At 41.2% G+C, this 23,234-nt stretch overlaps 2 protein-coding genes across 11 annotated transcripts in view; one reads left to right on the top strand and one right to left on the bottom strand.

Moving 5' to 3' along the window:
- Positions 1–8,062, bottom strand: part of ANKIB1 (ankyrin repeat and IBR domain containing 1) — a 95,845-nt gene extending 87,783 nt beyond the window's left edge. For 2 of the 3 annotated variants that reach the window (XM_080611793.1, XM_080611791.1), the window contains exons 1-2: positions 7,562–8,062; positions 6,790–6,985 (exon numbers count right to left, since the gene is read on the bottom strand). The gene's annotated coding sequence lies outside the window, so the exon portion shown is untranslated. The remainder of the gene's footprint in view (positions 1–6,789; positions 6,986–7,561) is intronic. The other variant, XM_080611792.1, reaches the window with a different exon arrangement.
- Positions 8,063–8,140: 78 nt separating this feature from the next.
- Positions 8,141–23,234, top strand: part of LOC308217095 (krev interaction trapped protein 1) — a 35,800-nt gene continuing 20,706 nt past the window's right edge. For 3 of the 8 annotated variants that reach the window (XM_080609837.1, XM_080609842.1, XM_080609844.1), the window contains exons 1-11: positions 9,095–9,606; positions 10,277–10,395; positions 10,855–11,014; positions 12,353–12,445; positions 13,313–13,442; positions 15,477–15,720; positions 16,007–16,122; positions 16,554–16,697; positions 17,805–17,961; positions 18,244–18,351; positions 19,858–20,014. In XM_080609837.1, coding sequence (XP_080465963.1) covers positions 10,294–10,395; positions 10,855–11,014; positions 12,353–12,445; positions 13,313–13,442; positions 15,477–15,720; positions 16,007–16,122; positions 16,554–16,697; positions 17,805–17,961; positions 18,244–18,351; positions 19,858–20,014 — 1,411 coding nt within the window. In that variant the 5' untranslated portion in view covers positions 9,095–9,606; positions 10,277–10,293. The other 5 variants (XM_080609839.1, XM_080609838.1, XM_080609840.1 and 2 more) reach the window with 5 other exon arrangements.

Here is a 23,234-nt window from a genome sequence, read left to right on the forward strand (position 1 = left end):
AGATCCATGCTGAATGGGCTTGATCATCTGGTTGTCCTATACATGTTGTCCTGTACACGTAATGGCACTTGACATGAGTTTCCCAGCACTAAGATCAGGCTGACAGGCTGCTCCTTAGATCCTCCTTCCAGCCCTTCTTGTACGGGCATCACATTTGCTAACTTTCAGTCAACTGGGACCTCCCCAGTTAGCCAGGACTGCTGATAGGTGATGGAAAGTGGGTTGGTGAGCAATTCTGCCAGCTCCCTCAGTCCCCTTGGGTAGATCCCACCCAGCCCCATAGATGTGTGTGTCTAAGTGGCGTAGCAGGTAGCTAACTATTTCCCCTTAGATTATGGGGGCTGCATTCTGCTTGCTGTCTTCCAGCTCAGCAGGCTGGGTACCCACAGAACAACTTACTGTAAATTGGTCTTACAGTAAAAGACAAAGAAGTCATTAAGTACCTCAGCCTTCTCCTCACCCTTTGTCACTATTTCTTTCCACATCCAATACAGGATGGAAATTCTCCTTAGCCCTCCTTTTGCTGTATTTATAAAAACTTTTTATGAAGGTAGTAGCCAGATTAAATTCTAGCTGGGCTTTGGCTCTTCTAGTTTTCTCCCTGCAAAGCATCACAAAATCCTGTAGTCCCCCTGAGTTGCCTGCCTCTTCTTCCAAAGGTCATAAACTCTCCTTTTTATCTGAGTTCCAGCCAGAGTTCTCTGGTCAGCCAGGCCAGTTTTCTTCCCCACTGGTCTGTCTTTCAGGACATGGGGACAGCCTGCTCCTGCACCTTTAAGATTTCTTTCTTGGAGAATGTCCAGCCTTCCTGAATGCCTTTGCCCTCAGGACTGCCTCCCAAGGGACTTTGTCAACCAGTGTCCTAAACAGGCCAAAGTCTGCCCTCCAGAAGTCTAAGGTGGACTGACCCTCCTTCCCTCTAATCTCATGATCACTGTGCCCAAGACAGCCTCCAACCCTCACATCACCCACAAGTCTCCCTGTTCACAAACAACAGGTCCAGCGGGTGCCTTCCTTAGTTGGCTCCCTCACCAGCTGTGTCAGGAAGTTACCTTCCACATGCTCCAGGAACTTCCTACGCTGTTTCCTGTCTGTTGTATTTCCAGCAGACATCTGGTAAGTTGAAGTACCCCACAAGAACAAGGGCTAACAATTGTGAGACTTCTCCCAGCCGCTTATAAATTTTTTTTTCCTGCCTCTTCATCCTGGTTGGGTGGTCTACAACAGATTCCCCTCATATCTGCCTTGGCCTTCCCCCTGATTCTTACCCATAAACACCCAATCCTATTGTGGCCATCATTAAGCTCTAGACAACCCCTAACATACACGGCTACTCCACTGCCTCTCTTTCCTTGCCCATCCCTTCTGTGAGGTATCCCTTCTCCACCACACCAGCTGTGCAAGTCATCCCACCATGTTGCCATGATGGCACCTATACCATCATTTTCCTGCTGTACAATGGCTTCCAGCTCCTCCTGTTTGTTGCCCATGCTGCATGCACTGGTGTAGATGCACTTCAGTTGGGCTGTTGATACCAGCACCTTTCTGGGGGAGAAGCCCTAACTTCTACAGGACCATTCGCAGGCACTTCTGTGGTTTCTAACACAACAATAACCCTTGTGTATTTGTTGCTGCATGGATTTCCATCCCCTATCTGCACTGAGATGGCAGACTGAAGGACGTTGCTAGCACACTATCCCTCAAACATTGGCATGACATCCACAGGCTTATCTCTATCTGGTGAGACTCATTTCATTATTTCTCCCCCTTCAAATCTAGTTTAAAATTCTTTCAATACTCCTGCTAACTCCTGTGCAAAGATCCTTTTCCCCTTTTGAGACAGGGGTACCCAGTCTGTCGCCAGCCAGCCTGGTGTCAAGTAAACTGACTCATGATCAAAAAAACCCAAAACTTTGCTTGTGACATCAGGTTCAGAGCCAGGTATTGATCTGCTGAGTCTTCCTGTTTCCTACCTCATTATTCCCTGCAACTGAAAGGACAGAGGAGAACACTACCTGTGCATCTGATCCCCTATCAAGTCATCTCAAAGCCCTGAAGTCTGTCTTGACTGCCCTTGGACTTCTTGTTGCAACTTCATTGCTACCTACCTGAAAAATCTATAATGGATAATAATCTGAGGGCCATACCAGGGTAGGAAGCTTTCTCTTCACCCTGGATCCCAGGGATGCAGGAGACCTCCCTAAGAAGTGGAACCAGTCTGCGTATTAGGCCTTCTGTTCCCTGCAGAACAGGGTCTCCTATAACAATAACCCATCTTTCTTCTTTATGGGAGCAATTTCGATGCAGGGCATAGGTTGACTTAACCTGGGTGACACCTCCACGCTAGATGAACCACTGACTTAATTATTGCTCCGTTCCACTTGCAGAGACTCGTTAAGTATTACGCAAGGCCACCTGGGAAGGTGGCGTAGTCACACAGGAGATGTACCTACTGCACCAGGCAGGAACTTGTCACCATTGCCCCTATCCCTTAGGTCACTGTGTTAAGCCAGGTAGGAAGAAGACAGGGAATCCTCGGTATCGTGCATCCTGCAAGTTGCTCAGGTATGTCAAAATGGTAAGCACAAGACACTGTGAAACTCTGTTAAGTAAGGAAAATCCCCAAGAGGTTTAATAAGGTTTTCTCCAACATGGAAGCCTGTACATACAAAATATGTTATATATAATCAATAATACACTGCCTAATTGTCACAATGCAATATTTAAACTACATTAACTTATTGTCAAAGAATAACATTACTATATTGCATGCTGTGTGCAAACATTGATTCCTAGGTGCAAGCTTATACACCAACATAAAACTTACTTTTAGAAAATTCATTTTGTCCCCTTGTCTTCCTAGTCAGTACAGAAATGAATGAGAAAAGTTACAAGAGGAACTCTACAGACAACACTGTCACACAGCTGCTCTGTAAAGCTACCCAAGCCAGGAATGATCCCAGGCATTCAGCAGAGAGGCCCTTCTATTTCCCTGCAGTAATCCATTTACAACCTGCTACTGTATTTTTACTGCAATTACCCTTCAAAAGTCAGAGTTCAGAATTTATGTGCATTAAAATATAAATCAAAGCAAAACCACCAAATGAAAGTACCTCTTAACTAACTCCAACAAAACCTCTTAAAGAATATTCAAGGATACTAGCAGTACTACACATTAGCTTTAGATCAAAAGAAGTGTTTTATCAAAAATTATGGCAATTCTCTTGTTTGGAAAACAACACAATCAAGGATACACCAAATGTGAATTTCAAATGTTAATCCATACATCAGATGTTTGCAACTTCTGAAAATTACTTTCAATTATCAAAATCAAGAATACAGGAAAAGGATTGGAGCAGTAACAACTACTCCGTCAGACGACCTCTGCATACCAAAAAGAAAATGCTGGTTGATTTTACACAGACACTTATTTTTTTTATTTTCATACTACAATTTAAGGTGTGTGAGTTTAAAAACAAGCAGAGAGTAAGAACTGTACTCTTAACAAAGCACGGACAGTAAAGGAAATTCAGAAAACATGTTTTAAAAAAGATAGCAAAGCAACTGACTAATAGCTATCTTTTTCCAAAATGATTCTTGGACTAACGAACTGAAGCTATTCTGTTACTGCTACGCTTATTTGTACAACACTCCAGGCATTTTTTGAGATAAGACAGATGAACAGATACACACATGCATATGAAAATATAAACTAAGGCAATTTGGAATGCAAACCATATTTTACTTATAGTAGAGAAGACAAACTAAAATTCCTCAGGAAAAAAAAAAAAAAGTCACAGAATGGTTTGGGTTGGAAGGAGACTTTAAAGGTCATCACATCCAACCCTCCTACCATGGGCAGGGACATCTTTCAGTAGATCAGGTTCCTCAGCACCCCATACAACCTGACCTTGAACATTTCTAATCATGGGACATGCACAGCTTCCCTGGACAACCTGTCTTACCACCTCCAAAGTGAAAAACAATGTCTTATTCCCAACCTGAATCTACCCTCTTTTGGTTTTAAACCATTGTTCCTTGTCCTGTCATTACAGGCCCTGGTAATAATTCTCTCATCTTTCTTGTAAGCACCCTTTATATACTTTAAGGCTGCTATTAAGGTCTCCCCTGAGCCTTCCCTTCTCTCAGCTGAGTAACTCCAACTATCTCAGCCTTTCTTTACAGGAGGTGTTTCAGCCCTCTGGCCATTTTTGTAGCCCTTCTCTAGGCCCAGTCCAACAGCTCCATGCACTGCACACAATACTCCAGATAGGGTTGGTCTCATGAGAGCAGAGTAGAGGCAGAGAATCAATTCCCTTGACCTGCTGGCCACACTTCTTTCATGCAGCCCAGGATACTATTAGCTTTCTGGGCTGCAAAAGCACATTGCCAGCTTATGTCCAATTTTTCATCCACTGGTATCCACAATCCTCCGCTAGGCTGCTCTCAATCTCTTCATCCCCCAGTCCATATTGACACTGGCGGTTGCTGCAGCCCAGGTGGAGGACCTTGCATTTGGCCTTCCACAATGGTAAAGACTACTTTTTCTGTTTCCACTTAAAATCCAGAAGATACTTGGAAAATATTTAGAAATCTGAATATTTAGATAAAATATTTAGAAAACTAGCAGATTTTAAACTTTACATAGACTTTTTCATCTTGAATTTTTAATATAATGTATGTAACCTTGCATGAAATATCTGCCCCTAAAATGTAAACATATGTGTGATTTTAGTAACACTCCATGGAAAAGTATGTGGCATGTATTTTGGGAGAAGGGAGGGAAAGCAGTGAAAGTATTGTTTGATTATAATGGTGTTGAAAACACAACTTTCTGTGTCATATTTAACCCCGCAGAATTTCCACAAGGTTGCTCTTCAAGCAAAACAGATCTTTGCTATGTATCATTATCAATTATACAAACACCATAATGTGATTAGAAACATAACTGGTCCAGCACATATATCTGTAACGTCCAGCTTTCCAATTTTCTTTCTTACTGGCATGAGTCACCTTAGCATAGGTGAAAAACTTCAACAGTTACAACTGCAAAGAGCAACTTCAAGTTTTCAGATTCCAAGGTGAAGTTAATTAACTAGTAAAGTAACTAGTAACTACGTGACATCTAAAGCCAAAATAGATAATAATTAAAAAACTCCAAACACACACAGGAAACCCCAATGCAAAGCCACACATACAGAAAACAACAAAAAGACTAAAAAAATCATCAAAATGCCTAAAAAAAACCCATCCTACAAAAAAAAAAAATCACCACAAACCCTGCCAGCCAAACCAGTTAACAGCTAATAAACAAAACCCTTCTTACTGAAACAAAAAGCAATGTAGTGTTAATCAATCACAGCAGAGGTGCCACAGAGCAGCAGGTGAGAAACTGCTCAGGACAGATTAAATCAGCAGTAGTGTTAACAAGATCTTATACAGCGAACAAAGACATAATGATATTTTCTAACCCCAGGTTTGAGGGGTTTTTCTGTAGTTGTTCCACTGAACCAAAGCTGACAGCTGGAGAAGTCATTCCCTTTTAAATTTATATGCTTAGTTTCCTTTAATTTTCTGGAGTTTGGATACCTGATAGGAACATATATAAACAGATACATCTAAACTTACATAGACTATATAACTATGTCTAGGAAAGACCATGTTTTTACAATAAATCTAGTCATGCAGTTAGATATGTACTACCTAGCCTTACATAGATGTGCATGGCACAAGTGAAAATTGGAGGGACTGCACAAAGCTTTCTTGCTTAAATTGTCTTTTGCCTACTGATACAACAGTGCCAGTGCTCTTTTTTATTTGTTTTTTCCAATTAATTTTCATTCAAAATATTTTGCAGATGCACATATATACATAAATAAAGACAGGGCACCACCAACATTGTTTAGCTTTTTTGTAGATTTCTAGTAATATCTGTATTCAGGAATAATATATTGTATTACTGAAATATTTTATTCTTTTAAGGACTAAACTCAAATTTGTTAAAGTTGGAACTGCTTGAGTGCAGGACCACAGAAGGTCTTGGAATTAAAGTTTCCAGAAGCCTCTTCTGTCATTTGGCCTCTTATTTGTAAGGCCAGCATTGATTCTTTCCATGTTCGAGGGAGAGAGGGGGGAAAAAATGCTATAAATTCTACCATTTCACTTCTGTGTAGACACCCCAACTAAATAAGCCACATCTTCTCAGAAGTTGAAAAATGCTGTTGCTTTCCTTATGACCAAAGCCTTTTTTCTTTTTTTCTTCAAGGAAGAGTACTTTTCTCATATACCTAAGCGAGATTAAAGAGAAATTAAACTACCACACTTCATACTGAAAATGAAAGAGATGAAAGTAGGGATGAAACACTCATATGTGGAAGGAAGACAGTCTCTCCTCACTGATAACCTCTACAGCTAATAATTCTTTCAAAAGCGGTCTCTCTCTTTAGGGAAAGTGCTTATTTACAGCACACCTACTGATGTTATGACTACAACTAAAACTCCATTTCTGTAACTGGTAAGCAGAGAAAAGCACTGAAGGAAGAAAGCACAATCAACAATGGTTAGTAACGATAAAAGGGTGCATGCAAACAATTTAAGCTGTGGTATTCGTGCTTTACTCTACAGAGCATGTTTTCGTGACTCCACATTAGCTCTGCACACTATCTGAAAATCGTAAATAAAAGACAGGGTGAGCAGTCGTGAATTATCAAGGTTGTTCTTCCTTTTCAAAAGTCGCTCAATTTCCAGTATGTGTTTAGACCTGCCTAGGAGAGTGGTACTGCTACTTACATAAAACCGTCACAGTAACAAGACTCAGTTTCTTCTTCGAGATCGTGAGCGCTCAATTTCATTCACGGCAGACCTCTCAGGACGGCGTTACCCAGCCTGAAGGAAGGTTACGCTGCCACAGCTCGCCCAGCAGCTCATGCTACCGCTCTGGCAACTCGCAGTTCTTCCCTTTTGCCTTCAAGGCAGGATTTCCAAGCTACGAACAAGGCGGGCATGGGCCCAACAGCGAGAGCTGGATGAAGCCAGGCCATAGAGCAGCTCCGAACTTCCCCACGGCCGCAGCCGAAGGAGCCCCAGACCCAGACGGTTTCGGGTAGAGACCCCCGCCACCGCAGGGCGCGGCGCCTGTGGGAGCCTGGGCCAGAGGAGGCCTCTCCCCCCATAACCACACAGCCCAAGGCCCACCACCTCCCGCCATTACGCTTCCCCACAGCCCCCTGACCACCGGGGCGCGTCCCCACACCAGTACCGCCGCCGGGCCCGGGGACGGCCAGCCTCAGTAACCTGCCGTTTACCTCCGCACGCCAGAGCTACCCTTTGCTCTCACCACCTCCGCTCCCCTCGCCTGCCGACGGAGCCGAGGTGCCCCCGGAGCCGCCCCCCGGCCCGCCCCACCCGCGATGCGACCGACCGCCACCGCCCAGATGTGCAAAGTCTCCCGGCTGTGCCCACTGCCAGACTCGCCCCATCTACCCCGCTCGCAGGCCCCCGGACCCCACCCGAGCCTCCACAGGCGGCGCCGGGATCGCGGCCAGCGCCGCGGGGCACTCACCGGCTCTTCACAGGGGCTCTCCCAGGCCCTTCCCGGCGCCTCTGCGCCCGCCACTCAGCACCTCCATTTGCTCAACGGCCGATTCTCTCTCCCTCGCTCCGCTCCTGATACGGCGCCCTCTGGAGTGCCCGCTCTGCCGGGTCTCCAGTCCGCGGGCAGCCAGGGCAGTCACTCAGCGCCTGCAGCGGTGAGGAGTGCCCTCCCGCCCGGTGGCGAGGCTCCCTCCGCGCAGGCAGGGCGCTGCGGCTGCCACCGTCTCGCTACCCCTTTGTTCGCCGGCGGCTCCTGGCGGCGTGGTGGCGCTGACAGCTGCCGGCGGCACTCCCCGAGCCCGGGCAGCCGCCTCACCTTAGCGCCTCCCCGCCCGCCACCACAGCCTCATGCCCCAACCCACAGCCTAGTCTCTCTCTCTTTATCCGCCCGCGGTCAACAACTGGCGGTGGCAGCAGCACAAGTTCAGGCCGCCGACCCGGAAACTCATCGGCAGCCGAGGACCGCGGGGCTCCGACGGGAAGCGGATCCGCCGAGCCGGGGGAGGGAGTGGGGCGGGGATGGGGCGGAGCAGGACAAGACGGGACGCGTCTCGGGCGCGGGGCCTGGGCGCCGTGTGAGGCGAGAGGATGCGTCGAGGGAGACCACGGCCGGCATCACAGAGGAAGGCAAGAGAGAGTGGGAGGCAGCGAACGGGAGGGCCGGGGCGCTACCCGTCACCCCGGAGGGGCGGTCCCGCGGATGCGGGAGCCTTTCTCACAACGTGGGTCTGCGGTGTGAGCAGAGCCCCAGAGGTCCCGGTGCACGGCCGGTTCCAGGGCGCGACCAGGAAAGTTCAGGGGGCGCTTGTCGGCCGTGAGGCGCGGAGCGGCGGGGTGGCCGCTGCCGCTGGAGTGGGAGGTACTGGCTGTGCGGGGTCGCTTCCCGGCTGTTGTGCGTCTCCAGGGGAGGCCGATCCCCTCCTTGGCGGTGGGGCCTGCGCGCTGCGGGGCCGGGCGGTCTTCCTTGCGGGGTAGTGTGGTCGCGTGTACCCGGTTGCTGAGGGGGCCAGCGGCGGCGGTGTGGGAGGCGGGGAGGGCCGGCAGCGGCTGAGGCATATTCTCCAGACCTGCGTCCGCTGGGACGGGAACGCATTTTTGGCATCTGGGTTTGCTGCCTTCTGAAGCTGGGCATCTTTATTGTCACTTCCTTGCAACTCCAGCCCTCTTCACTCTCTGTTTTTGTTTTCTGGAGTTAGATCGCAGTTCTCTGGGCTGCCTTTCCCAGGCATCCTCAGCCCACTCTGGGTTTAGGGTAGGGCTCTAGCAGAGGGAGTTCGCCCGCTGCTCATTCACCTGCCCCATCGTAATGTACCGCCCTGCCTGTGCAGTTTTTCTCCACACAAACCTGTGACCCAAACCTATATATCCTAAGGAAACCGAGGAAGCATGCTTTTTCCAGCTGCCTCTAAGGGATGGTTGCTTCTTCTTCCTTTCAAAACTTTTAATATCCCAAAGTATGATCTCTCACAATTCGGGACACAGCTGATTTTATGTTTCTAGATGCTACTGTAATGTAAATCAATAGATGTTTCTATTTGGATATTACTGTTTACATGCCATCATTAAGTCGTCTAACTAACGCATTTATCTAAACTGAAAGTGAAAATGTGCATGCTGTTATTTATGTTGGGGTTTGGGGTTTTGTTTGTTTGGTTTTGGTTTTTTATTTATTTTTTATATGTTTTCAGGCAGTCTGATCCCAGAAAAAATACCGTATGGACTAAGGGCATGGGAATCTGAAGACCTGTTTTTCCTAGAAGAGGTGAAGAAGCTAGAAACAGTAACGTTAAATATCTTTGTGGAGGGATTAATCTGCAGAAAGCATGTGCTTGTTTGATGATGTGGAATGAAAGGAGATTCATTTGCAGATGAGGACAGTGATTACCTGGAAGGTGTTAATGGCCTTTTTTCTCAAATTTGATAGGTGAAGTGATTTAGCTGTAGGAGGTTTTCCCTTTTTCATTTTCTTAGTTTTACGATTATAGGAGTTGGCACTTTGGGTTAAACAGAAAGGTAAGCAAACTTTTACCTTAAATCTAAAAACCTCTGCCCTTTTTTGCAAAACCTGAAGATGTATTCCTTCAAAAACTCTGTGTTTGAATGAATTGTGCACCAGTTTGCAGTCCCAACAAAGCAAATAAATCCATATCCGTATTTTTGTCAGCTTAGTTACTAGGGCTGTAGGCAAGATTGTGTTCTGCTTCAGGGAAGGGATTGGAAAATCAGGTACTCTCTTGAAATCCCTGTGGAACCCAGAAATGCAGTACTTTGTTACAGCACTTTTATAAATTATAGCGCTTGTCACTTTAGAATGGTTTTCTTTTTTAAATTTCGTATATTTTTAAGAGTGCTGAATTTTTTTGGCCTTTTGTTTGGCTTGCAAATTGGGGAAAATAGTTACAAACTGGAAAAAAAACCCCACCATTATTTTTATTTTAAAAATGGGTTAGAGAACAGGATTATTTATATTAAATCTGTGTGATGTAGGATTCCCCCCTTTCGTTAAAAGGAAGCAGAATTATAGCAACGGCTGGTATTTCTGCAGCTAAAGAAAAATAAATGAATAATGGAAAGAATTGGTGGTCAGGATTACTGCATCCTGAAGTTCAGTGAGCTGTTGGATTATCTTTCTTTTAATTTTTATCAACTGGCCCTTTACTTCCTGTTTGTTCATTCTTTCCAGTGGTAAAAGAAGGAGAGATGGGAAACCCAGAAAGCATTGGAGATGCATATGTTGCTGTGATTCGTCCAAAAAATACTGCTAGCCTGAATTCCCGGGAATATCGAGCTAAATCCTATGAAGTAAAACTATATTTTTTAATTTATTAACTTTTAAAAATAATAAATTACAATAAATATATTGTAGCAGAAGATTAAATCTGACAATGAGAATACTTAAATAATGTCTATGTATGTCATATATGTACTATGCATTGCCCCATCTTTATGGTATTTGAACACTTTGCAGTTTTGTAATATCTTTGTGTTTCATTTCTTTTCAGGGCCTTTTGCCCTGTGGGCTGCTCAGCCCAAGGGTGCAGCCTTGTCTTTTTGTCTTTAACCTTACTGTTAAGGAGGTCATTCTGACTTCACCATCCTGCTCCTCCACATTCAGTACTTCCTGAATTTTGTTACTGCTTTTATAGTGGTACAATAATTCTTCCCCCCTTCTCCCCGCCCCCCCCAAAAAAAACCCAAAAGAAACCTCTGTGCTTGTTTCAGTTGTCCTTAAACTCCTTTGATTTCATTATTGTTTGAAAGATTTTGTTGCTTGAAGTTCCCATTGAAGGCCAAAAGAAAAAAAGAAAGAAAGTTTTGCTGGAAACTAAACTGCATGGAGGCACTGAGATAACCCAGAGCATCTTGGATTATGTGTTAGAAGCCACCAAACCAATTTCACCAGCCAATCAGGGTATTAAAGGTAAAAACATTTTAATCTCATCTGTTGTTGATAGCTCTGTAAAAATATTCTTAAAGTTAAATGGGTGTGGAAAGGTCATGCAAAAGTGTGAAATTAGTTTTTTAAAAAATAAAGTATGTTGTGAGGTTCATGGAAAAAAAAAGTCCAACTAAACAGCTAAAACCTTTATTTCCCTTTACCTTCCAGCTCTATAAATGCTTTATAAAGCATTTTAAAGCACTACTTCTTCACCTCAATTTGAGATTTATGGCTGAACTTTGGTAAACCAGATTGTAGTAGCTTTTAATCCTTAACTTCATTCTAAATATGAACTAGTGAACTGATCACCTCTAAAGTCTGTTCTAAGGCCAGCATTATTCAGTAGACAGTATTTACATGAAAGTATTTCTGACATAACTGTATTACAGATATAATTTGATTAGTACATCTTCTTTTTCACTGTTGTTGCATAGCTGTTCTGGCAACGAACCTCATGCTTGTGCTGGCAAAAATTGTTTTACCCAGCATATTTCATTTCCAGATTGGTATAAACTATACTGATTATATTTTTTTTGTGTGTGTGTGTACCTCATCTCTGCTTTGTAAGCAATGCTATACTGGGAAGGTTGTCAGCACGGACAAGACAGTGTAGTGCTAACAGTTTAGAAAAGGAACAGCTTGCTACATAAATGTTGTGGGTGGCAATGACTGGAGTTGGATGGACCTAACAAATATAGTTGAGCAGCAAACATGAATTAACAGCCTTAATACACATTGAGGAATACCATCTAAAAGCAAAACCTGTTTCTTATGCAGTTTAGAGAGTTTTAAATTGACTTGCACAGAGGCCCCAAGCATTAATATGCACAGCATAGTGTGGCCACTGCTAAAAAATGTAGTTAAGGTCAGAAAAACAAACAAAATGCTGAATTCTGTAAGGGTGAAAGGGAGCATAACATGGAAAATACTGTCATACCGCTATATGAAAAAAACATTCACCCTAACATGCAATAGAGATGCAGCTGTGCTTTCCCATTGCAGAAGGAGCCTTGTTTAACTTCAAGATAGGTGGTTTGGGTAGTACAATCTGCAAAAAATCAGGGTTATAGAAAAGTTGCTATGAAAAAAGGGGTGCAGTCATGTAATTTTTCATGTTAATGGGTATGTACGTGTTATTTACTTCTTCATATGTACTTAGATTTTCTTAGCTTGTTTGAGTTTATATCTTACAATAATATTTTTTTCTTCTTAGAAATTAGGAATATTGGGTCTGGTGAGCTTTCAGAGAGCCAACGCTACACTGTTTGTTTTATTGGTTAATTAATGATTTTGGGTTTTTTTTTTTTAATACTGTGCTAGGAAAGCGTGTAGTGTTAATGAAGAAGTTTCCTCTTGATGGAGAGAAGGCAGGCCAGGAGGCATCACTTTACATTGTTCCAACTGTTGTGAAAGGTAATGTTGAGCATAATTTCTGAAGTTGCATGCATTTTAGCAGAAGTTTAGTTCAAGGTTTATTAAGAATTTTTATGAATATGATAGATGATATTTTCTGTATTTTAAACATTAAAAGTTGCATTTACATGGAAACCTCTTGCTTGAAAACTTGAAAAAGTTACTTAAAGTTAAGGGAAAAACCCTTGTTTTTAATGTATTGCCTTAGTTTCTGTAACGACAGCACACTTCTGTTTTAAGCTGTGTTTGTTCGGTTGATTATGTTTCAAAACGTGCGTAGAATTTACTGAATGCAAGTGTGAGAAACATCCTATGCAGTTCACTGTTCTTTACTTGGAGAAGAATGCTTATTGAAGTCTGTAAACAGGTTTGGATGAGGAATGGTGAATTAAATCTGTAGAAAGCAAAGTAAATTGCTTGTCAGGAAAAAAAAAAAAAGCCTCAAGAAAATGCCTGTGTGCATTTGGGGAAACTTCTTCATTTTTGCGTTAATGATAGGCCTTAAGGATAAAAGCTATCAAATAAATACCATTGTGTAACTGCAAATATATAAATACCTCTTCTAGTCCCAAGTCCTATTTTTTCTAACAACAGTATACATTTTAATATTAATTCCTCAGATGAATCTGATCACACTGATGGAAAAGTAACTGAACACTTGATGGTTTTTAAGGCTACCCTGTTGAGTTGTGAATTGTTACCTAAGGATTGTATGTAATTTCCATCAATTACCATTTGGAAAAAGTTAAGTTAGTCTAAAGTTAGAATATGCTCTCAGTTAGCTGGGAATTTGTAACTACAAAGTTGCAGAAGGGAAAATATGATTTTTCTTCTCTTTGATGTGTCTTAAGAATGTTTCCTTTTTAGATAACACGAAATACGCTTATAGCCCTGGATGCCCTGTGTTCTATTGTTTACAAGACATCATGAGAGTCTGCAGTGAATCCAGCACCCATTTTGCTACGCTTACTGCAAAAATGTTAATTGCCTTGGATAAGTAAGAAATGCCATCCGTAAACATACATTAAAATAGAAGTTAAACAAGATAATTTGTAGATGTAGCACACAGTTTTTATAGCATTCTTGTGATGAAGAAGGAAGTTGTGATACCATGTTATTTTCTTCATGTTAATCAGAAGCTGAAACCTTAACATCAAATTTCAAAATCTTTCTGAAAATCTTTTTTGTAAACTCGAGTGGTGTGCTTATCTAAATCAAGTGTCTTTTTGGAGGTTCCTGCTTCCAGTGTATGTTACGTAAAACCATATAAAATACTAATGTTTAATCTTCTGTAAATGGCATAATTGTAATCTTTAAGAGTATTTGCCAGAGTGTATTAAAAATACCCTGTTAATTGTATACCATTAAGATTTGCATTTAAATTAAACCTCCTTATAGAAAGGGAGTGTATCTTTCCCAGCCATACAAATGTATTTGCAGTAGGGAATTAACTTTCAGAAAGGTGTTTAGTTGTTTAGCCAGGTTTATTGTAGTTTGAAAATTGAATATGTAAGCAGCTTTTAGCCTTTAGGTACCCTTAACAAAGAAATACCAGACATACTTAAGTATGAACTTATTTACATTAATGAAGTTAGCTGAAACTCCAGACTAATGAAAAATTCTAAGTTACAGGCTACTACCTAAAACTGTAGGATTTTTACAGTTTAATAGTAGAGTTGTGCTTTTTCCGTGTATACCATCATGCCAATTATATTTGTTTGCTCCTTACCAAATGCCTTCAGACTCTAAGCTCTGCTTAAAATCTGTTATGAGCCTTACAGTTGTGAGACAAGCCTTGGAAATATAATAGAAAATCTTTTATATTGATTATTCTCTATGTGTGTAGTCTGGAACACACTTCCCAAAGATTCAAATTACCATAACTAACCTATTTACCAACTATGTAGAGAAAATGCCTGAAAATACTTCAGAGGGACAAGAGGATTTTGGTAGTGCAATGACCACAATTTTACAGTCCTCCTTCCCAGTAGGACCGTAAGTGAAGGGAATACAGATTTTGCAGCACATGATGGCTTGGATCTGGGACTTAAAATCCAGGCCTAAGCACGTGCATTGAACTACAGGCCATGCTCTGCCATACTTACATGTAGTTCTGGGACAGACAAGATCCAAGTGATCTGTCAGTGGATCTGTCTTTCCAAGGCATGTACTTCTGTGTTTCCAGGCTAAATCACTAAATGGAATTTATTGTATTCTAGCAGAGTACATGCTCTGTACTCAAGCTTGTGAGAATGGGTAAAAACCTAAATACAAACCTGGTGCTTAGTGTAATGTTGAACTGGGTGCTTTTTAAGTAAAATAATTTAACAATTTGGTGAAAATACATTTATCCAAAAGCTGAGATGAATAACTTGTCCTGAGTCCTGTGTTATATTGCATACGTGGCAGGAAAAAATGCAGCAGGTATGCAGAGCTGACCACACTAGCTCAGAGTAAGGGGGCTCTAAAGCCCTTCTGTACTGTCAGTAGGTGTATACTTAAAAGAGAATAACCTTCACACAGCTTTGTGAAAAGGCAAATGTGAAAGAGACCTGATTTTTTTGCCTTTTCCTGCCTCTCCCTAATGAAACACGTGAATTAGAAGCACAGATATTGAAACTTCAACTCATCCTTTAAAAAACTGCTTTATATTTCAAAATTTGTATGTTGAGGGTAGTACTGATAAACTGAAAGTAAGCAAAACAATGACATATTAGTGTGGTTAAGTGTTTTGACTATAACCCGTGTTATATTCTTACCTTAGCTTACAATTTCATTTTCTTTGAGACTCTGCAGGAAATGTGTTTGAGGAAATATATTTGCTTAACTGCATTGGGTTAAAAAAAATTTTCACATTTGAGGATTAATTTAGTCCTATAAATTTGGCTGTACACATTAGAATAATAATGGTTATTATTGAAATGTGCGATTATCATAAGTGCAGCCCTTAATTAAACAGAATAATGGACAGGCGTGACCAAAATAGTCGTCTTCTACCTGAAAATTAATTACTTGCCCATTCTCTCCTCAGGTGGTTGGATGAGCGGCACACCCAGTCTCACTCCATCCCAGCTTTATTCAGACCATCTCCTCTTGAGAGAATCAAAACGAATGTAATAAACCCTGCCTATGCTATAGAACCTGGTCAAACAGAGAGCTCATTGCACATGGGTTACACTGCCCTGGAAATAAAGAGTAAAATGTTGGCACTGGAGAAAGCAGATATGTGTATCTATAATCCTTTGTTTGGCTCTGACCTTCAGTATACTAATAGGGTAAGAGTTATATTTTCATTTTATATTCATGAAACATACATTTTAGTTTTACAGTTCATTTACTTGATACAAATGTATGTTTTATGTTTAATATAATCAGAATTCTTTATTGCACGCTGACTGCTAAATGGTTTTCAAATCCTTACTTTTGAACGTAATTCTCCTTACTTATAAAACGTTACTATTGAAATTTGGTTTCAAGAGAATACCCAGCCTGTATGGGGAATTGTTCAGCCAAATCTATGGAAGCTGTTTTTTTAGTTGTGTTTAAATTATGTCTTTGCAGGTTGACAAAGTGGTAATAAATCCATACTTCGGTCTTGGAGCCCCAGACTATTCAAAGATTCAGATTCCTAAAAGAGAAAAGTGGCAACGTAGCATGAGCAGTGTCACGGAGGACAAGTATTATGTTACATTCCTTTTTCATTAATGGATAATTTTGTTTTGTTTATGACAGGAGTACTTTGTAGACTTGATCAGAATGAGATTCCTGTTACTTTGGGACTTTACTGTATAAATACATATTTAAAAAATATTTTGTTTGAAGTCTGTGTACTGAAACAACAATTAAAGGACAGATCAAGAATGGTTTAAATTATACATATTAGGGAAGCATTTCTTAGCATAATGAATACAGCTGTGGCTTGATTAGTGCATGACAAAAATACTAGTTATATGAATACTGGCACAATTTAACTGCTTGAGCTTCATTTTTATTCTTGATGTAGATCTGCAGTTAGTGCTATATTACTAATTTTAAAAAAGTCAGTGTTCTCTACTATTGAAATATTTCTGAACTGTGTTTTCCTCATGTTTCCTGTTTTAATTCATAGGGAACACCAGTGGGTAGATGATTTCCCTCTCCACCGCAGTGCTTGTGAAGGCGACTCTGATTTACTAAGCCACCTTCTGGATAAAAAGTTTTCTGTTAATCAGTTAGATAGTGACCACTGGGCACCTATCCATTATGCATGCTGGTGAGTCAGATGAATGTAGTTTTGCTAATCAGATATATCCTTGCTGTCATGATTCTTTAGCGTTAATTATTTCTGTAATTTATCATACAGACTCAAAAATGAGAAATCGAAAAAACCTCTCTAGACTTTTTACGCTTTGACTCTAATTTATGTTAGTGTCGACTTTCTGAAGAGAAAGATTGCTTCAGGTTGTGAGGTAATTGCAATCTGAATGGTTTCAGAGGAGACCAGGTGTGGAGATTGTATCATCAGACACTTATTGCCTTCTGTATCTGTCCTGAAGCACCTGTTATAATTCTTGTTGCAGATGCTAGGTCTAGTTTAGTGTGGTAACTTTTACAGTCTTTATTGGTTAAAGTCTGTGAGCAGTTTTACAGTACAGCATATTTTGGTGACAGTCAAGCTTTGAGTGGGAAGTTGGACTAAGTGGTCTGCAGAGGTCAACTTGTGTGACTGTAACTCTGTGATGATTTAATCTAAGTGCTTGAGAGCTTTCCTCAGTTGTAAAAAACCTTTTGTTTTATCTTTATTCAAGTTAGTCTTTGATTTATTGTAGAGTCTGATGGTACAAATAACATGAAAATCAAACTTGGTTCTAACAAAAAACCAACCCAACTTACTTGATTTTTAGTGTTTGTCAGAAAGTTTGCATAAATAGTATATGCAACATTTACCAGTGTGAGGCTTAAGAGTCCTTGGGATCCATCTGCATGACAATCAGAAGCTATACTGTGATTCTCACACGATTATGTTTTGGGATTTTTTTCAGGCAAGGCTGAACTCTGTTTTGCTATTACTTAATTGCTACAACTACCCAAATTTAGCTAGTTTAAAGCAAAGTTCGGTTTGCCTGTAATGAATCCAATGAATAGTTACTAGACCAATGGTAACTAGACCAGTAATGGTAACTAGACCATGGTAACTAGACCAGTGGTTACCAGTGCAGAACTGATACTAATTTCTACAAACTCACCAATGTTCCATTGTCTTTGGTGTCATTTCAAAGCTGAAAACTTTTGAGCATGGAAATACACTTTCCATATTTAGGACTATCTGAAAAAAGATCTTATGTTTACTGTGTCTGTTCTGATTTAAACCTGTCTTCAGGTATGGAAAAGTTGAAGCCACTCGAATGCTGTTGGAGAAAGGGAAGTGCAATCCAAATCTTTTGAACGGCCAGCTCAGTTCTCCTCTTCATTTTGCTGCTGGAGGTGGGCATGCTGAAATAGTACAAATTCTACTAAATCATCCAGAAATTGACAGAGTAAGTTCTGTTTGTGTATAGAAATAGCAGTTTTAGCAACAGCTTCTAATGTGTTTATGTGAAATATTTTGTCCAGATCACAGTGTGTAAGCACACTGATCCTGTTGAGAGATTACAAAATAATGCTTAACTATTTTTCATTACTGCTACTTTTCCCATTTTCTGTCAGTTCAGTGTTTGAGCCCTAAGAGCAAAGATTTTAATTATCTCAAAAAATGTGTACGTGTTTACCTATCTCCAGTGAAAACAATGTATTATTGGTGTTTCTGTTTATGTTTATAGCACATTACTGATCAACAAGGAAGATCTCCACTGAATGTCTGTGAAGAGAACAAACAAAATGAGTGGGAAGAAGCTGCAAAACTGCTGAAGGAAGCCATAAATAAGCCTGTATGAGCTTATTTTCTAAATTGTTTAAAGTTTGTGTTTAATTTACACCTAAACTTGTAGAAGAGAGAGACTCATGTATAGCTGTTATTGGAAATGTGCAGTGTACTGAAATTGTTAGTGTAAATCATTTTGTGTCTTTAAATGTTTCTGTCTGTTTATTGCTCAAGAAATGCATTTAAGACTTTACACATGATATTTTATTTGTAGGAGCATCACATCAGCTACCGATTTTATGTCTACTTTTGATCATACAACCATCAGCTTTCTTTGCATTGTCATCTTACAAGTTGTTAAACAAGAGCATTCAGCTGGCTAAATGTAGGCTTCTGCAGAATAAGCTTTACATCACTTAGTCAGTGTAAGCTTCCTTGGCAGTCAGTGAAGATCTAGCCAGGATAGTAAACAGAATTTATTATGTGATTCCTTTCATCCTGAAGTAGATTTAAAATTAGCCAAATGAGATAAAACCTCTTGGTTTTTTTTTTTTGACTTCAGATGTAATGTGTATCTCTGGAGGTAGGTGGCAGTAAACCTGTCAATTTTTCAAGATGTTTTAAATTATCTGAGTTTCACTGTGTATGAATGAAGTCTTCCAAAACAGTTAATGAAAAAATTGACATCCTGTATTTTAGGGATCTTCTTATGCAGTTGATGAAATGGCAGATGTGTGCCTAATGACTCTAAAAGACTAATACACATTTTAAGTAGATTTCACAGCATAATAGGTGATACTGTGTTGTCACTTATTACTATTGAATTAAAATATTAAAAAAACCCCACTTAAATAGAAGTCACAGTGACTGCTACAGCAAAAACAGACTGATGTTTTTCATCCAGCCTCATTTTCAATAAGCTGTCATTTTCCAAGGCAGATTCTTGCAACTTTTTGATTCAAGCAGCTGAAACATTAACCTGTTAGAGAGATGAAAACAAGAAGTTTCATAGACTTATGACTTGTGTGTATATGCTTTCAGCACCTGACTTATGTTTAAGTACGTCTTTCAGGAGGCATACTCTGAGCCCACATGCAATTCAGTGAAAGCTATTGGAGTTCTGTTACAGAACTGCAAAGGATCTTCACTGAGAGTGTATTACTATTGTACTGGGGTCTGTATAAAGGGTGGTGTTTCCCTTTAAGAAGTCTTTTAGCATAGTCTAATGAAAAGAAATAATTCATAACCTGTCAATAATAGTAAAGTGGACATTTCAGGCTGTGCATAGGCAGTTGAGCCCAAATCTCTCAGGGAACTTCAAATTCCTGCTTCCCTTTAAGTTCAACAGAAATTAAGTCCTCAAAATATCAATAAGGTCTTTCTTGGACTTGTGGTAAAAAGCACAGTATAAGGACTTGTGTAGGACATGAAACAAGCAGTTTTGATAAATAGTAAATATGCAGGAGTTGTGCTGTTCTTTTTCTCAGCAGTATGGTAAAATAGCTTTTCTCTCCAGAAGCACCAACAGAAAGGATTTTAACAAGTTGTTTAATATGTTTTAATTTTTATGTAGTATGAAAAGGCACGTATTTATCGTATGGATGGGTCTTACCGTTCTGTTGAGTTGAAACATGGAAACAATACTACCGTACAGCAGATAATGGAGGGGATGCGTTTGTCTCAAGAAACTCAGCAATACTTCACTATCTGGATCTGTTCTGAAAACCTCAGTAAGTAACAAGGAAGATCATTATACTTGAGAGTTTATCACAGCTTTTTTTTTCTTCTTGCCTTTAGAAAAAATAGTATTTTCTAAGGAAAATGGGAAGCATGCTCTTTGACAGTTTGCTATTAACCTCTTTCTTTCTGCTTTTAAAAGTCATCCTTTAGGGGTTAATATGTATCTAGACTCTTAATACACATAGGTCTCATTCTCTGTATCTTTTACATAGTCAGTGAAACCAATTTTTCTATTTCATCTGCTTAAGCTTTCTTCCAGTAGGTAAACTGCCAGCCTTTACAGCCTGATGTTTCCCAACTGTGCTTTCAGAGCTACAGAAAGCTGCTTCATTTTAGCCACCATATTGGGCACCCCTAATAGGTCTGACCCCACATCACTGTGGTATCTAGACTGTATTTCATTTGGGGAGGTGAGGCAGATCCAGATTGCCTTTTCGTTTTGATGTCACAAACAAATTGACATTCACTTTTGCTGTCATACTCCTTACTGCTAACTTACCCTTATTTTAGTGGTATTTTTCTTCCCAGAGTTTCTGAAATTAGATGCATGTAGTTGTTTTTACCAATGTTTAACCTTTTTGAAACTAGTAAAGTAAAGATGATTATTAGTTGGTTTGTCAGAATCATAGAATTGTTAGGGTTGGAAAGGACTTAAAATCATCAAGTTACAACCCCCCTGCCATGGGCAGGAACACTTCACACTAAACCATGCCACCCATTCTCTCCAACCCGGCCTTGAACACTACCAGGGATGGAGCATTCACAACTTCCTTGGGCAACCCATTCCAGTGTCTCACCACCCTCCCAGTAAAGAACTTCCTCCTTATATCCAATCTAAACTTCCCCTGTTTAAGTTTTAACCCGTTACCCCTTGTCCTGTCACTACAGTCCCTGATGAAGAGTCCATCCCCAGCATCCTTATAGGCCCCCTTCAGATACTGAAAGGCTGCTATGAGGTCTCCACGCAGCCTTCTCTTCTCCAGGCTGAACAGCCCCAGCTTTCTCAGCCTGTCTTCATATGGGAGGTGCTCCAGTCCTCTGATCATCCTCGTGGCCCTCCTCTGGACTTGTTCCAACAGCTCCATGTCCTTTTCATGTTGAGGACACCAGAACTGCACACAATACTCCAAGTTGAGGTCTCATGAGAGCAGAATAGAGGGGCAGGATCACCTCCTTTGACGTCCTGGTCACGCTCCTTTTGATGCAGCCCAGGATACGGTTGGCTTTCTGGGCTGTGAGCAAACACTGAAGCTGGCTCATGTTAAGTTTCTCATTGACCAACACCCCCAAGTCCTCTGCAAGGCTGCTGTGAATCTCTTCTGTAGCTGAGATTGCTCCGACCCAGGTGTAGGACCTTGCACTTGTCATGGTTAAACTTCATAAGGTTGGCATCAGCCCACCTCACAAGCGTGTCAAGGTCCCACTGGATGGCATTCCTTCCCTCCAGGGTATCAACCGAACCACACAGCTTGGTGTCATCAGCAAACTTGCTGAGGGCGCACTCAATCCCACTGTTCATGTCACTGACAAAGATGTTGAACAAGACCAGTCCCAACACTGATCCCTGAGGGACACCACTCGTTACTGGTCTCCAGCTGGACATCGAGCCATTGACCATAACTCTTCGTGTGCAGCCATCCAGCCAATTCTTTATCCACCGAGTGGTCCATCCATCAAATTGATGTCTCTCCAGTTTAGAGACAAGGATGTTGTGTGGGACAGTGTCAAATGCTTTGCACAAGTTCATGTAGATGACATCAGCTGCTCTGCCCCTGTCCATCAGTTCCGTAGCCCCATCATAGAAGGCCACCAAATTGGTCAGGCAGGATTTCCCCTTGGTGAAGCCATGCTGGCTATCACCAAGCACCTTGTTGTTTTTCATGTGCCTTAGCATGCCTTCCAGGGGAATCTGCTCCAAGATTTTGCCAGGCACAGAGGTGAGACTGACTGGTCTGTAATTCCCCGGATCATCCATTTTCCCCTTCTTGAAAATGGGGGGATATATTTCCCTTTTTCCAGTTGTCAGGAACTTCACCTGACTGCCATGATTTTTCAAATATGATGGCCAGTGGCTTAGCAACTTCATTCGCCAGCTCCTTCAGGACCCGCGGATGGATTTCATCAGGTTCCATGGACTTGTGCACGTTCAGGCTCTTAAGACGGTCTTGGACCAGATCTTCTCCTACAGTGGGCCTAAGGTCTTCATTCTCACAGTCCCTGCGTCTGCCTTTCAAGACTTGGATGGTGTGGTCAGAGCATTTGCCAGTGAAGACTGAGGCAAAGAAGTCATTAAGAACCTCAGCCTTCTCCAAATCCAGGATAGCCAGTTCTCCCGTTAGCTTCCGGGTTTTTTTGGTTGTTTTTTTTTTTTTTTTTTTTTTTTTTTCCCATTAGGTCCTTTAATCATATTAATTTTCATGTGTTTTGCACCAAAATGATTTTTGGTAGATGAGTTTTCAGATACAGAATCATAGAATAGTTAGGGTTGGAAAGGACCTTAAGATCATCTAGTTCCAACCGCCCTGCCATGGGCAGGGACACCTCACACTAAACCATGCCACCCAAGGCTTTGTCCAACCTGGCCTTGAACACCGCCAGGGATGGAGCATTCACAACGTCCCTGGGCAACTCATTCCAGTGCCTCACTGCCCTTACAGTAAAGAATTTCTTCCTTATATCCAATCTAAACTTCCCCTGTTTAAGTTTTAGCCCATTACCCCCTGTCCTATCACTACAGTCCCAAATGAAGAGTCCCTCCCCGGCATCCTTGTAATTGGTGGGAGGGAATTCTCATGCAAAACATTATTACTACATTTGACGCATTTTTTTTCTTTTTTTTTTTTTTTTTAATTTCTGATTTAAATAAAAAGTAGGTGGTAGTTGTAGTTTGAGATATGTAGCAAAAAATAAATCAAACCACGGAAGAGTCAATGATTGTGATCTGTGTTTTGTCAGAAAATGTGATAAAACAGTACTGCAGCAGCATAGCTGTGGGACACATTACAGTGCATTTACAGAGCACAATTCAGGTCTGGTAGAATGCTGTGACAGTACCATTAACACAGAAGTCTTGCGTTTAAAATTTCATTTACTGTTGTAGAACTTCCCCTAGAGTGGCATTGTTCATTGTTACTTCGCTTTTTTAATCTGTAAATATTGCAGGAAATCTTTTCTTCATGCTTTTTAAATCTTTTTCTCCCTGTATGTCAC

The sequence above is a fragment of the Psittacula echo genome, assembly GCF_963264785.1.
Source record: "Psittacula echo genome assembly, chromosome: 2".
In the NCBI taxonomy this organism is placed as follows: Eukaryota; Metazoa; Chordata; class Aves; order Psittaciformes; family Psittacidae; genus Psittacula; species Psittacula echo.